Source organism: Microchirus variegatus (genome assembly GCF_963457635.1).
Source record: "Microchirus variegatus genome assembly, chromosome: 5".
Classification (NCBI taxonomy): Eukaryota; Metazoa; Chordata; class Actinopteri; order Pleuronectiformes; family Soleidae; genus Microchirus; species Microchirus variegatus.
Window position 1 is genome coordinate 17116881 of NC_139806.1, and position 16329 is coordinate 17133209.

The 16329-nt window shown below is 41.0% G+C and overlaps 1 protein-coding gene across 3 annotated transcripts; it reads right to left on the reverse strand.

Annotated features, from left to right (window-relative positions):
* Positions 1-486: 486 nt before the first annotated feature.
* On the reverse strand, positions 487-15037 carry gigyf2 (GRB10 interacting GYF protein 2). 3 transcript variants are annotated; one of them, XM_083889419.1, is made up of 29 exons: positions 14987-15037; positions 12803-12854; positions 12440-12596; positions 12188-12283; positions 11867-11975; positions 10594-10699; positions 10416-10456; positions 10296-10328; positions 10063-10164; positions 9419-9630; positions 9111-9258; positions 8596-8838; positions 7942-8105; positions 7551-7707; positions 7269-7435; positions 6846-6940; positions 6606-6734; positions 6357-6487; positions 6151-6251; positions 5733-5873; positions 5483-5641; positions 5133-5384; positions 4012-4134; positions 3592-3834; positions 2587-2783; positions 2319-2470; positions 2000-2199; positions 1232-1376; positions 487-1126 (listed from the first exon to the last, which is right to left on the reverse strand). In XM_083889419.1, the coding sequence occupies exons 2-29, from the start codon at positions 12838-12840 to the stop codon at positions 1059-1061; spliced, it is 3909 nt and encodes a 1302-aa protein (XP_083745545.1). In that variant the 5' UTR covers positions 12841-12854; positions 14987-15037; the 3' UTR covers positions 487-1058. The 3 variants fall into 3 exon arrangements, with proteins under 3 accessions (XP_083745545.1, XP_083745543.1, XP_083745544.1); XM_083889417.1 differs by having other exon boundaries at positions 12164-12283; XM_083889418.1 differs by lacking the exon at positions 14987-15037 and having other exon boundaries at positions 12164-12283; positions 12803-12934.
* Positions 15038-16329: the final 1292 nt, after the last annotated feature.

Here is a 16329-nt window from a genome sequence, read left to right on the forward strand (position 1 = left end):
CAGCCATCATTAATGTGATGAGTGAACCCTATACTGCTTTTCCTGTTAAAACATGTCAAAATGGCTGCTGAGTTAAGGTATCCCAATGTACTTAAAATGCTCACGTGTTAAGTAACACATTTGTATAAATGTGTTAAATAAGTATTAATGCAAAAATACTTGGTTTTGGTGTAATGTTCAATTTAACTTAACATCATGCTGATGTATGCATATGTTGATTACTTGTCATGCCCGAAATAAACGATTCATTCATTCATTCATTCATTCATTCAACTCTCGACAACTAGATGACATTTATATGTTGAGAAACTCTGAGTCTACTGTCGAATGAATGTTTTCTTTGAATGCTTCAGACACAGGTTTGAACAGCCCACACAGACTGTTTTATTATTACATACCGCAATAAAAAAGTATGACTCCAGCAGATCATTTTCATATATTATAATACAGATGCAGAGTTGAAAGTTTATTCTTTAAACAGCCTAGTATTTTACAAGAAATAGATAACTACATGGAACTTTTGAACATGTCCTTAAAACAGGACATACGTGGGCTTTACTTGGCCATCGTTATCCATGAACACCCGGCAGAAAACGAGAGGGAGAAGGGGATTTTTAAGTGAGGGGAAAAAACCTTTCAATAAATAAAACAAAAACTATGAATATAACCTCCCTAAACTTTTCATGACACCCCACAAACCCATTCATATAGCCCCACTTAAAAAAAAAATCCCAAATGATTGAATTTGTTGTCACTGAAATTCTATGACAGGACATCAACTTGAGGACCAAGCTCCTCTGCAGGTTCATTGATGAGTGGGATCGTCCACTGGTCAGTTTGCTCCAGTCCATTTCTCTCAATGTTCTTTTTTTGTGTCAGATTAAAGGTCCATTACCAACAGGAAAACACACCCTGCCTCAGAGCGCCCCTGTTAATAATTTAGACTCTACAGGGGGAATAACAGAACGTCTGATCGATGAAAACTCAAAATAAAAAGGTGAAAGTCACAGTTGGAGGCTGGGGTAAGAGTTTGGGTGAAACAGCTGGGCTGCAGTCCCTTAGACGTCCTCCACAGTCTCAATCTCCCCCATATTCAGTCTCTCAGATGACGCATTCACAGAAAAACCTGAAAATTGAAAAATACATTGTCAGCAGAGGAAATGCAAAAAAAAAAAAAAAAAAGCAGCAACAAATACATGCAAATGTTAAACAGGCGGATGTTTGCGCTCACCTAGAAGGCTGGGGTCTGCACGGACCATCTTCTGCTTCTTCTTTTTCTTCCCGGTGACGGTCTCAAAGCGCTGCTGCTGCTGCTGGACGCTCGTATGATTGGACTGATAGAGTGACGATGATCCTGTTTCACCCCATACAGAATCCTTAAAACATAAAAAACAATCATAAGAAAGAGGTAAACGTCTGAATAATGAACCCCGAACCCAAATAAAGCTGGAGCTCAGTTTACCATTTATCAAAGTGATTTTCTTGTACAATAAGACAGATAACCAGAGAATAGATGCAACATTTGGTTCAGAGTGTAAATCATGATTAGTTACCATGATCTTTTCAGCTTTATAGAGCAGTAGAACACTAGAGCAGAAATATGCTTGCTAAAGACCTGAATGCTGAATTATCAAAAATACATTTTAATGGGTTGTTGTCAGTGGGTACTGAAACTAACAACAGTTGCTAACAACAGCTCCTCAGACTATTCAACATTAAAAATAAAGATAATGCTGCTTTCAATGGTTAAGTTTCATCATGTGAGGTATGCAGAGGGATTTATTTATGGCCGTATTTGAATCAATGACACAAGATTGAGTCAGGACAGAAATATGGAGAAGGGTAGTGGTCATGTTTTAACATTTCCAGCAGATATGAACCAATAAACCCTAATTCAAGGGAACTGAAGGGAGAGCTATACCCCTTTTTTGACCACAAAGCAAAGTGGGACCAAAGTTCATGGAACCCAAATGCTGAAATAATTAAACAAGTTGCTCACCTGCTGCTGCTGTTGCTTGTGGGCTTGATGTTGGTTTTGTGGTGCCTGTTTGTGTTGATTAGCGTTCTGTTTGGCACGGCGTTCCAGGAACTGCTTGGCAAAGTCCTTGGCCTCAGGAGTGTCCCCTAGATAGGCCCTGACATAGTCGTGCACCTCGTACGGAGAGTCCACTTCTTTCAGGAAGGAAGCAAATGTAGGAACTGGCAAAGAAACAGATGGGAAAATATTTATGTTTGCTATGTTTGGTTTCCAGGAACGGTTCATCAGTAGTTGTGGGTGCAGTGTCTTTATTTTGCAGACCGTATTTTTAAAGACGTACCATCCAGATTGTTGGCTGTGTTGAGGGTGTGTAGGGTTTGCTCACACCATTGCATGAAGGTGTCTTGTTTGCTCTTGTTGACCCCTTGGAACAACTTAAGCAGCTTCTCCTCCTCTTCTACCTTCTTGTTGACTCGCCCACTCAAAGAGTTACTTTATGTGCACAAACAAATGCAGGAGGAAAAGGGGGGGGAGCAATCAGGAGCTGTGAATTACTCATATCCATCATATGATCAGTCATGCTTCTAAAAGTTACTTTTAATAAATACCTAAGGTTGGCGTTGCCTTTGTTGTTCTTCTGTGTGCTTCCTTTCCTGGTTGGAGGAGGTTGCTGGACAGCTTCCTTCACAGCCTCATCCCAGAAGCCCATGTTGGAGTTGTGGGTGTCACCCCAGATACTGCTGGAGTCCCAGTTAGTACAGGCGCTGGTGTTCATAGAGCCCCACACTGAGTTACTCAGAGAAGTCTGTGAAAAGAGAGCGATAGGGAGATGGAGATATTATTTTATTGGTATGGCACTTTGTTGTAATGTAACGCTATGACGATTTGCACCAATATGTACCTTACAACTACCTTGTTTAAAATGTTCAATATCAATCTAAAGTGTTTCCAAAGTCTTTTCAGTAGTTGTTATAGTCATCATCCCTGAGGTATTCAACATGGCCTGAAAAGAGTGTTTAAAGTGTGGTGAGGGACAACAGCAGATCATTGCTGCTTCTCTCTGTGCACAGCCTCTGCTAAAATCCTATAATTTATTGCTCGACACTCTCTGTAACTTCTGCATATAGTCTTCTTCTTTAGAATTGACTATTGGGAGTTATTTGATCAATAAAATGCCATAAAAAGAGACGAACTCAGAACATATTTCCTACAGTCTGAAACGTTATCTGGTCTAATGGATCAAAATGTTAATTTTTTTGTTTATTACGGAATTATACATCGTTGATTCATTCATTAAATCATGTGAATTTGTTTCTGATTAATTTAACGTCGGACTTGTTTCTTTGTGTCATTTTCATTTTAGCTTGTGGTTAAAAAAGGCAACATAAACACAGACCTGTTGACATTTTACATGATTGTATATCTTTCTGAGATTTGAGAATTTAAATTGTTTATTGTCAGATCGTCAAACTTTCCATTTGTTGGGTTTATAAACCGTCACTTGAATGTGACATTGATTTTCTGATGATGGACTACTGCTTGTCGAACAGAACCCAGGAAAAATCCTTTATCCCCTTTTCAGCCAAGTGCTAAAAAATATACAAGTTACATACTGTTTTGTTTTGAGTGCGGGTCTGTTGTTGAGCGACAACGGGATGTTGCTGCTGTGGCTGTTGATGGTCCTTCCGCTGTTTCATCTGCTGGGCTTCCTCCCTCTGAATCTCCAGCAAGGACTTGGTAGCGACAGGCTGTTTGGCCACATTACCCCAACCAGACAACTTAGCCTGAGGCTGCTGAGCCTGTTGCAAGGCCTGCTGCTGCTGTAGCTTTAGGAGCTCCTGTTGCTGACGTCGCTGCTGTGGGCCGAGGAGCAAAATGGAGGAGTTATGATAGGATTTAACTGGTGTAGAGCCATGGGAGGTAAACGCACAACAACACTAAAAAAACATGAAAGTCAATGCTTATATAACTTAAGAAATGATGAGAAATACGGAATGAGGCACAAAGAAAAGGTCAGCTGTTTTTGTCCTTACTTCCTCTCGCATCTGTCGTTCTCCCTCCTCCTCAAGTTTCTGGATCTCAGCTAGTGACAGAGCGTTCTGAGTCTGGTTTACGGTGGTGACTGATTGCTGACCCCACTTTGAAGAGGATGGAAGCTGCAAAACATATGGGGAGGGTTAGGCTGCGTTTTCATCATGGCACAGTACAGTATGGTTTGGAATGGTGAAGCCCTCTCTCAGGCTTGCGTTTCAACTGAGAATAATGCCTTTACTTAGAATGGATGGGGCCGTTTCAGACATGAACCTCTCATGGCACATTCTCCCTATACAGTTCTAGCATGACTCTAAAAGGTTGGGGACCACGCACATCGTTTTCCGTTCCTCCAAAATGTCTCCTCAACATGGGCGGGGTCATCACAGCACGGCTGCACATAACTGCCGTACCATCCTTTTAAATGCGACACACAAACGAGTGACGAGAAAAGGAGTTATTTTCGGTGTACTGAATCATTAGAATCAGTTCATTAAAAGATTAGCTCCGTGCGTCCTGCATGCTTTGAGCACAAACTCCGTCTTACACTGTACTAAAATACGGCGTAAGGAGTTGTGATTCGGCTCACGACTGCCGTTTTTTGACAGTGCTGTCTCTAAATACACCAGAGGCTCTGTTAAATATTGAGATATCAGCAATTTCCTTGTTAAATGTTGGCAAAAGTTGAAAATTTGCAGGTTTTTCAAGTATTTCCAACTGATCTACAGTCTGATACTGTTCAGTTTGATTATTGTGTCACATGCCGTGCTGATGACTCTTCCAGTGACCAAACTCTATTCCAATCATGCCAGCAGCCTACATATGTCCCATTTTAATATCAGCTCAGCTCACATGGAACCTCTTAGAGCACCAGGTAACAGGTACTATCCCTAATGGAAATGCAAGAGTAGAAACTAGTCGAACAACTGCATAGTGGAAAAGCGCCTCAGGAGAAGTTATTACTACTTAATTTGGTAGTACATAAAGTATTCCTCTTATACCATTACCAGTTTAAAGAATTTTCATAAATTAATATGCCAAAAGAAGTCAAATATAAATGTATTGACTGAATTCTTTATTGTTTCCTGGGATGTTATTATATGATGAAAGCTCGAGAGCTGACCTTCATTTGTGCGAGCTGCTGCTGCTGCTGTTGTTGAAGTTTCCTGAGAGCCTCCTGTTGCTGCTGCCTCTGTCTTTGCAGCTCCTGCTGTCTTTGGGCCTCCTGCTCTCTCCTTTTTTGCTCCTCCTGTTGCTGTTGTGCAAGAGCAAGTGCTGCAGCAGCAGCAGCAGCGGCTGCCTCCTCCTCTGCTCGCTTCTCCTCCTCACGTCTCCTTAGTGCTTCGAGTTCCTCGTGCTTCCTGCGTTCCTCTTCCTAGTTAACGTTGCAACGATGCAAAGTTAGCAAACAACTCCAGAATGGATGTTTAGAACAACTTGTGACTTTAGCCATCAACTGCAGAGTTAGTTTACCTGTTTGCGTAGGAATTCTTCTCGCTTCTTTCTCTCTTCCTCTTCCCTCCGCCTCTCCTCTAACCTCCGCAGGGCTTCCTCCTGTGCCAGTCTCTCCTCCTCTTCCTTTTGCCTCCGCTGTGCTTCTTCTTGCTCTCGTTGCCGCCTCAAAGCCTCTTCCTAAGTATTGACAATTCTGGGTAAGTCACCGTCGTTCACATGGCTTCAAATGCTTATGACTGGTATTTTTTTTTCAACATTATGTTCAAACCTGTTTTTGCCGTACCAACTCCTCTTCCTCCAAGCGTTTCCGTTCCTCCTCTTGTCGAGCTCTCAGGGCCTCTTCCAATCGTTTCCTTTCCTCCTCTTCCCTTTTGGCCCTCACTTCTGCTTCACGCCGCTCTAGCTCCAACTGGTGGATGATAAAAAATAAAAATACACACGTTATCAACTTCAGATGGAAAAATTCAAGCACATTTCTAACTTGGCCCAAATGTTAAGGGTTTCCTTCTCAGGTTTATCTGGCCTGCTCACCTCACTGCACTCCTCATACAAAGTTTAAGATTAAACACTTAACTTAAATAGTATGATTGTGTGCAAATCTGTGTATTATTAAAAATAAACCGTAATGAGCTGGACTTAGTTACATAACAAAAGGAAAGAAAATAATGTGCAAAACTACTCTTTACCTTGGCAGCCTTCGATTTCTCTAATTGTTGCATCTGCTCGATTGTTGGCGCTTGTGCCATGGAGTCTATGGGTAAATCCCAAACACTGCTGCCATCCCACGCTGTTGACAATGATGGAATATAATGCATTAGGCAAGATATTTTTTTTCCCTCTCATATGAGTCAAAGGAAACCAATGTGGCAGGAAAGTGTAAGTTGACACTCACTGCTTGGAGCAGCTTGTTGGAGGTTTGGTGTGCAGGAAGCCTGAGAGGACGGGTTCTGCATTTCCCACACAGAACCAGAGTCTGTTACAGACAAGGACCGGGTAACAGGAGGTAGGAGGCTCTCGGAGGCTCTACAATAACATGACCAAATAAACAAAGTAATAAAGACAATGCTAGCATGATAGATGCAGATTTACAGCTTCTGTGTATGCACAATATGTTTGTTTAACAATATTGCATGATGCTGACCTCATCTTGAGTGCCTGGTATTGCTGTAGTAGCAGGTTGATCTGCTGTTGATGTTGCTGCTGCTGTTGTAGAGGAGCTGAGCTAAGAGCTGCAGCCTTCTGTTGAGCCAGGGCCTGAGCATACTGCTGCCTGAGGATGGATGGAAAACCAGTGGATAAGATAAATCAAAAGTTTCAAATACTATCAATGCATAATGTACCAAAGGCTAAATCTGTTTTTGGGGTTGAGAGGCTGGAGTACCTGAGGAGGTATTGATATTGGAGCTGTTGTAATTGGTAAAGGTTGAGCGCAGTGAGCTCTTGCTGCCTCTTCAACCTTTCTTGATCACCATCACCCTGAAAAACAGACAAATAATTATTACCAAAGGCAGCTTAAAAAAAAGAAAAAAAAAAGAAAAAAGCTTGATTCATCTTGTGCAGTGGTTCCCAAACTTTTCACATCCCCGTAGCCCTTCAGACATTTGACGTCCAGCCATGTTGTGTCTGTCTGTAACTAAATAATCAGTATAACACGGACAATGATATCTGAAGGACTCCTTAGATACAGATTTCTGGTCAAAAGCGTGGAGTGTAACACCACCTGCAGGTCATTGCTAAAGGTGATGTACAAAGACAACCGTTGAATATGGGGTAAAATAGTAGACCACATTTTGCACACACATACCTGTAGAGGTGGAGGTGCAGGGCCTGGTGTGAATGGTACCCTTCCCCAGATCTTCATGATATCTCCCAGTGGTTGAAATACTTCATCGCACCCTCTTTTTACCAACAGAGACACTGTGAAGTAACCAGCCTGAAACCACTCGGTCATCTCCTGGTTACTGAAGGGACCTGATGGAAATTAAAAAAAAAAAAGAAGGGGGGATTAAAAAAAAAAAAAAAAAAAAATACATATATAACAAAAAATAAAAATGTTTTTAAGCACATGCATCTCGTTCAGTCTCACCCTGTATCTCCCCCTGGGGATCTTTGTAGAACCACTTGAGAGCAGCCTCATGGGTAAGGGGCAGGCTTGCCGACTTGGGTTTCTCCAAAATCTTCAGTGCAAGTCTGTCATCATCGATCACACCATCTTGTAGGTATGCAACCATCTTTTCTGCCTCCTGGAAAGTTTTTATTTTATTTTTTTTAAATACATTTTATATTATTCCTCACCCTATTTATAAACAACAACTTAACAGGGCGCATTAGTCATCTACATGATTGGTGGGGTTAAAGTCAGGCATCTTTTGACAACTTGCTTTATGGACCTTACAAACCAAACCCAGCAATCTGAGATTACTTGAAGGGATTGTGGAGGGGGACAGCAGTCATGTGTTTTAAGGCTTCTGCCTTACCTGCTCAAAGTGTTTTAGTCCCTCATCTTCATCCGTGTCATGTAGTACAGGTGTGGGCCTGCCAATAGGTGCCATACTTAAAGAGAAATGCAAAGGATGGTTCATTGCTACAGGAACGTCCATGGGCTTCTGCTGCGACAGGTGTATACTGGGCGGTGGAGCAGCTGCATAGCACAGGGAAATGTATAAAAGCAGATGTCAATGAGGATTCATCGTAAAAAAGAGAGCAGAAAAAACTTTGCATATCCAAACAATTCTTCCAAAATGAGAAGCCATCTTAAATAGGGTGTGGCTGTGTGTGTGCAAACCATCACCAGTGAAATAAATGATTTTGCATATCATTATGAACAATGACAAAATGAATATAAACAATGAAAAAACGTATATTAATATATGTAAAGTATACTCTTTCTTGGCTCAAAATTAAACTAAATTTTTTCCCAAACATATCAAAGAGAAAGAAAATAAAAAAATATTATATTATATTATATATTTACATTTAAAATGTAAAAAAGTAAGAGACAATGCATACATTAAAAAAGGACAATGAACAAGTTAGTCAGATAAAAGCATCAGGACAATTTAGAACATGAAATAATCTTGACCACAAAAATCATATATAGGACAGAGTGAAATTAAAGAACAATTGCCTACCTGAAGGCTTGATAGAAATGTGGGTCATGGGCAGGGACTCCAGCATGCTGTTGGACAAAGGGATGTGCAGGGGGACTTTGCAGGGCTCTGGTGGGAGCTCCAGGGGAGGCTGCCGTTCAGCTGGCCTCTCAATCTCGTCTGTTCTGCAGGGGTGGCTTGTGGACGAAGACTGGGCAGGGGCCTGAGGCTCGACCATTGGTGCCCCAGGTGGACTAACATTGTCCTCTGAAACTCTGGCCAAATCTATTTAAAAATAAACAATAGATGAGATCACATAAATTGTGAGGTTCTTTTCTTAAAAAAATAAAATAAAATAAAAACATACAACAACAACAACAACAACAACACAGTATATTGTAAATCCCATTTGATTCCTGAATGTCATTAAGATAGGAAACGGCTTCAGTGTTGCTTTTCTATAGATCATCTTTAAATTCTGGCTGTGAGGTAGAGGACTCCATGTGCAATGCATGCATGTTACCTAAAAAATTCTAAGTACATGTAAAGATACTGACCTTTCCGGTCAGCCTCTCTCTTGGCCTTTGTTTCAGTTTCTTTGGTCTCCTTAGCCTGACCGTCCTCCTCCTCCAGGCCCTCTTCACACTCTTCCAAGGGCTTAAAGTCAAGCTCTACCTCTTCAAGGATGGGCTCTTTGGACGCTTTCTAATAACACAGGAAAGCATAAAATTACAGAGAAGCCAATGAAGTTTAAACATATGAATCTTTACCATCTTAGAAGGCTTCTTAGTAGCTACTACAAATAAGGCACATCAGTACTTAATTTAACCGATTTATTTTAAACTACCCAAAAGTCTTATTTCACCTTAAGAGAGAGAAAGGCCCCCGATGAGTCAAAGGTGCCTGCCTCCTCGTCAGCGTCCTCCAGACACCACTCTGGCAGGCTGTCTCTCTCATCTTCGAAGCTGCCGCTGCCTGACCGTGGCCTTCTGTATCCACGCTCATCTTCTCTCGCATCAAAGGGGAAACGGCGGCGCTGGTCTGGATGTTCCCGCCACCCTGCTGACCGGGGCGCATCTGCACAAAACAAAATAAAGGCAAGTATTGTATAACCAGTCTTGAACTCACAATTAACCTTAGTTTCAATGAGACGGATAGACATCTTTTTGGCAACCAGTAGTGTAACCAAACTAAAGGGTATCCACATTCAATAACACAGGATGAAAGTGTGATTTTTGAGCATGTGCAAGTGAAGTCAGTAGTGCATCTGAAGTGTTCTTCTTACATAGAACATGTAAGATGGTTCCAAAGCAGAAAGAAAACGCAAGTTGGTTAGTTGGTAAAAAAACAAAACAAAACAAATATAACTTATCCTGAGACAGTCCATACAAATGGCAGTAAAATACTAATACACAGTCAGTGGCCGGTGGCCACCTGGGCTCAGGGGGCACCACCGGTCACTGTCCCGTCGACAACCTGCCAATCGCCATCCCCCCTCATCATCCTCACCATTCTGATCATCACGAGAAGTACGCCAGTTCTCACTCTCTGAACGTATAAGGTCATGCTTCCTCTGTAGGCCTGTCCCGCCGTCCTCATAGTTTCCACGAACTGCAAAGAAGACGAAAGTGGTTATGGCAGTGGTGAAAAGTGCAGTCCTTTCTCACTCATTAACAAAAGTGACTTTTTGTCAAAATTATCTCACTCACTTAATCTTTAACTTTCCTTTGTTACAAACTTACCGTGATTCAATTGAAAATGTCCTGGAGCAACTTCTGTTGAATTCAAAGAGAGGAGCGGTCAGTCACTGCACTTGCCAAAGAGTACCTCATGTTTTTTTGATTTAAAGATTTGAAACTAACCTGGGTCTTTACGGCCTGGCTTTTCAAACCGTCTATCTCCCCTGGTTAAGATAAAAAAAAAATTACACAGCTCAAGTAAATACAAAGAACACATGTCTATATCGAATATTTGTTTGTCGTGAAGACAAGGCCCATTTTTTTTTACAGCAAAACCTGACATCAAACATGAGTGCAATACCTTTCTTCCCAGCTCTGGGAGCGATGCATCTCCCTGCCTCCACGACCAAATCCTTCCACATCATCGAAACTTCTTTGGTAAAACCCTCCATCTCCTCTTCCCCGGCCTGAAAGCAATCACAGGTTGAAAGAAGCAAAAAACGACCTGATGAGCTCTATTTGCTCATGACTGTAAAATGTAGCAGCAAAAATAGGTGGTATGTATATTTAACATTACAAACAGAGGACACAGTGTCACTGATAGCGTTTAAAATTTGAGATTTCACACGACAGATGAACAGAAAGTCTTACTTTTTTGACAAGGTGTCATGGCCGATTATAAGAATGAATTGGCTGTACGTTTTTTGTCATGAACACTTTTATAATCACTCACTGCAAATAATCTCATCCAAGTGCATGATTAAACGATATGTTGTCCACTGCTTTACCTCAGCCTGTTTTGACCAGGAACTAAAGTTTGCATTGCTGTGCAGACCAATCATTCTCACGCACCAAAACCCATATAAAAAATCTGCGTCTTTAGTTTGCGTTGCTAGTGTACGAGAGTCATGAGCATGGCAGAGTGGTGGTCAATATGAGTGACCAGTACACAGACACTCCTTATGGTCTGGTCAATAAAAGGGCACACCAAAATATGGACTTTTGTCACTTGTCAATATGCCACAGATGTCACAAATCATGAGGGAGTGTGCCATTGGCATGCTGAGTGCTGGGTTGAGTGCTACAGCTGTGGCAACACAACTGAATGTGCATCATTCTACGATCACTCCAGGCCACGATTGACAACCTGGTGATGTCGCAGGTGTACCGCTCTGCATGAGGCTAATGGTGGACACACGTTATTGAAGTTTTTGAACTTGGATCATGGATCCCCATTGTGTTCTTCCTGCCATTACTCCAGGACTTTTGTTTTGAAATTGATCATGCAAATAACTCTGATTCTGGTTTTAAAACAGGGTCGTTGTTCAATGATCAATTTGATGATCAATGAGCTCAAGTTGTGATCAAAGAGGAAGCACAATATCTATACACTGCTAACATTACATCCCTTGTCTCAAGCTGTGACCAAATTGGTGGAATTCTTCAAAAGGCATCTTAACCATCTGCAGTTGTTGCCAGTCTGATACTGAATAGACAGAATATATAAATAGATAAATAGATAAATAGACCCATTTGAAGTACAAAGCCACTATATTACCTCCAGTGTTGCGTCCACCTGCAGCTACTTGCAATGTATAATATATGAAAATGTATGATCCGAGTTTAATTCTTACCTCTACCCCTTGAGGTACTTCGACCTCTCGGTGCCCCTACTATTGGACCACCTCCTCGGCCCGTCAGCCTAAGTACTGCGGCACTGTTTACAGACATGGAAAAGTTTCTCTGCAAATACAAACAGGGAAAGAAGATCAACAGGCAACACTTGGCTCTCTTCTTGACACTTGTTCTGGAGTTGGTGGCTCGAATGACGGAAAAGTATTTTCCAAGTTATGGCAATTACAAGCCAACCATATTATCGCAACAATTCATAGGTTATATCTGAATTTACTATTTCTTATCAAGATAGTGACCTGATATGTTGACATGTTTCCAACCTGTTCCTCCTCTGTAAAGGACACAAGTGCCAGAGGCGGCAAGGGGTCCTCTTGCAATATGGGCAGGAACTCCTTATCGTGTAGGTCTATAGGGATCTGGAGGATAAAAAGTAACAATCACAGGCTTAACCGTTAAGATGTAGCTGATATGATGCATTATAACACACTGAATAGGAAAGGTGTAAAACTAATCTTATGTTGACAGGCATGTTGACTTCAGGACTTCAGCAACTACTAAAAAGTTATACGCACCTTATTATCCTTTACATAAAGTGCTAACATTTCTTCTCTCCCGTAGCGAAAATCGGCAAGTTTATACTTTGGCAAAGCAGGTGAGAGGGGTGGAGAGGCAACAATGTTGCTTCCACCCCCACCACTGCTGCTCCCACCTCCAGAGAGGGCGCGGAGCCTGCAGGGAGAGAAAAGGTTTTAAAACTAGAGGGGACAGAGGAAGGACAGACAATACTATAGCTGTGGTGGCAACTTGCATGTTTGAACATGTATAGAAAAGCTGCACCAAGCATTAAACTAAAATCAGTTTCACAACATATAAATTACTTGCCCCACCCAAGATGAATCATCAGATTAATCATAAATGCATGCAAGTTCAATTACCATTCTGGTCCAAAGTTAAGTGTCTGGGTTTCAGCCATTCCTCCTTGAAGTTCTACAAATAGAAAAAGGGATTAGAACCACTATGACAGCAAGACAAAAATGAAGCACTCTTGTGTTTAAGTTCAATCCCCCAATTGCACAGATAATAAAATTATCCTACATACATATAAAAGTCAAATCCATAATAAAATATTTCCAAATGTTTGGTTTAGTGGTCAATGATGCAACATATTCCTAAACCTATAACTTCAAATGTTATGTTTTGTCCAATAAACAGTAGAAGATAAATATCTATAATATAAATTCACTAAACATTGGACAATACTACATATTCAGTACTGTCAAATTTGTTTGACAATAAATTAAAGTTAAAACTATTGTTTATACTTTACTGACAGTGGACAAACTTAATAAATGTGCAATCCTCTTTTATCTAGATCTGTAAATGTTTAACCACAGCACAGTTCTGTTGGCAAGGATTTTGTAAAACTCACTTTAATGCACTCCAACCCCTTCAGTTATAGCCCATCCTACCAGCACACAACCAGTGTACAATTTCAATCTGCTAAAGCTATTTTAGGACGTCCCCCAGTCTGAGTAGGGGGTATTTCAGACACCTGTAATTGACAACAGATATAGTATTTCCTACAATCATACAATCAATCAGTAAATAGCTACATGTCAGCAATGTGTTGTTCATGTGTGTCCACTGTAAATCAAATTTGAAACAAAGCAATGAGAAAATTGCTTTAATGTATTCTTTCTATTTTTTTCAGAGCCAGTTAAAAAAAGCTACGTGCACGTCGTAAACAATTCATATATTCAGTCAACATCCTTTCATTGCATAAGAAGTTAATAATTTAAAGGCATCTTATATGGTACTGATTTGTCTAATTTTAAAGATCCAACACTGTAAATATTTAACTAAGTCTCGACTTGTGTATATGTACGTGTCGCCGATACAATCACAATGGTATGTTGTAATATGTGTCGGGGTATCATTAACAGCATTACCCCAAATCGTGCCATGCCTGCCACTGGCCATATGGAAGACAGGACAAGCCACGTGTATATAGTTAGAGCATTTGCAACTCAAGTTGAGCAACATTTCTGACAACTCTCCTTATCACTTGGCACGTTTGGTAACACCAAAATAAAGTGAAAGCCAATGGTTTTGGTTGTTTCACTTAACTTTATAAACTGTCTAAGGACGATTCTGCCACAAAAACAAATACAACTACTATCAGTTTTGGTCAACTCGAGTTTGACTTCAGATGAGTGGGGGCAGCAGGAGAGTGGATTTATGCCTGATCACTGCATTACTGAGAAGTTGTCCTGGTCGCCGTGTAAAATTTAACGTCGAGTAGAGAGTGGTTAAAGTGAGGATACCGCAAACACGTGAACACAAACTGGTCCATTGTGAAACTGACAACTGTTACACGAGTTAATTATGCTAAAAGTTGAGTCACAATCTACCGAGGTAGGTCCGAGTGGACATACTCCTGTTAGCTACGTTATGCTAGCGAGAGCATTGGGTTAAGCAACCAAATTAACATCATCAACACAACTTGAACAACTAACAACAGTCAACATGCTATACTGTCGGTAAAAAGTTGACGGTATGGTTAAAGTTGGGCTAACACATGTGTTTTTAAGGTGCAACTTGATACATGCTGGTGCCACACCAGAGCTTTAACGACAAGCCATCAGTGGCTCTGGCTAACAGCCCTGCTAGCAAGCAGCGTTTTCTCCCAACTCATGTATCGCTGTCGTGAATTAATGTGCACGCGTGTTGTTGGCAGCAAATTATGTTCCAACAGGGGAAGGGGTCATATAGAGTGGCATATCTCCTCGTTGACAAAAAACAATTACACTGTTCGTGTAGCCTAACCATATTCTCCACACTTGTAGCTAGCATGCTAACACCTTGCTAACACCTAGCTAACGCGGCCTGCTGAGCTGCCGAGATCCACAACAACATTTCCTCGTCAGGCCGTCCCACACTTCTCACGTCCAGGACACGCACGCACAGACACGAGAGTCCGGTGCTGCGAGGCCAAGGAAACATGTTGGTTTAACAAGAGTCATAAACGCCGCAGCTCATCGGAACATGACTATATGACGTGCACTTTGATCGAATGAACGTTTTCCCTTTGCTAGTGTATTAAACTTTTGCTGTCTTACCTCTGCTTGTTCTGACAGCACAAGGTTTGTAATCGAGTGGAGTGGCTCTCTCTCGCTCTCTCTCTCTAACTCTAGCTCTAACTCTCTCGCTCCCCCTCTCGCCCCCTCCCTCTCTCTCCGATTTCCACAAGATGGCTGAGCGAAGGTCACATGATACCCGAAAAAACCCGAATGCCTCTTCGGTAACATTTGCTGACTGCTACGTGTTCTTAGGCGAAGAGGCGTTCCTATGCGACACACAACCGTTACTGATGCTAGACGAACCTCACATTAATAAAAAGGAAAACAGGAAACAGTTTGTGTATGCCTCTTCTTCTTTGGTGTAGAAATTGTTAAGAGGGAACTTTTTTATACAGTAAAATTAAATGATTTATCAAAAAGCACACCGTTTCCAAGTACATGCACATTCATTTGAGTATTATTAGTCAACCTGTAGACTAATAATAGCAGAGCACTAAATATTTGCATTTATGAATGACTTTGAAGTTGTTTTTATTGTTGTAAATGTTATTCTTATTTTGCCTCTGGTAGAAACGATGACAAATAATTTTATATCACTTTGATTATTAATTTGCAGGGCTTTTACTGTAACTGAAACATTGCTTTTATATTAATGCCTTGGAAAAACAGTGATGCTGGTGAAAGACTTGCCTTCATGTGATGTCATCCGATTGTTTGTTGGTGTTTTACGAAAACTGGCATCCATAGCGTTGTGATTGTGCCTTCTTGTTCTCTTACAATCTGCCTTCTTTGCCCCCGACATATATTTGATGTTTATGTCACCCTTTTATCCTTATATCATATGTTTGAATAGTGAGTATCTTCTCATCTGAAACTTTGCTACCTAAAACATTGCATTCATATGCAAAAGTCTGCCTTTTATCTTTGTTCCCCATTCATTTCTATGGGCAGCATTACATTTAAGTCAGATCATGCAACTCAGATGTAAAGATTAACAATAAGATCATCATTTAAATAAAACTTTGTGTCTTATCTGTCCAGCGAGTCTATATTGTTACCGAAGTAACGAATCGGGCTTACCAGATTTTAATAATTACAAGACATTGACAGTTGGTATGAATTTCTTGTGACTTAAGCTCCACACCGTCGCATCTGGCTCGTTGGTCTAGGGGTATGATTCTCGCTTAGGGTGCGAGAGGTCCCGGGTTCAAATCCCGGACGAGCCCTCTGTTTTTGTTTGAATTCGCTACATACAATATGAACTAAAGAGACAATTTAAAGTCATTTACGTCAGAATAGTCAATACATTTCTCAGAACAGCACTCCGATAGGGTGTAACTAAAAATACAGTATTTAATGTGTTTGATTAAATGTTGTATGTT

What these genes read in the sequence shown, in the direction of transcription:
- gigyf2 (XM_083889417.1), bottom strand. Translation starts at nt 12,840, where the DNA reads ATGGCTGAAACCCAGACACTTAACTTTGGACCAGAATG. An exon ending in CCAACAAGCTGCTCCAAGCA is followed by an intron (nt 6,252 to 6,356) that starts GTGAGTGTCAAC and finishes CATTGTCAACAG; the next exon opens with CGTGGGATGGCAGCAGTGTT. An exon ending in TGCAGACCCCAGCCTTCTAG is followed by an intron (nt 1,127 to 1,231) that starts GTGAGCGCAAAC and finishes TTCAATTTTCAG; the next exon opens with GTTTTTCTGTGAATGCGTCA.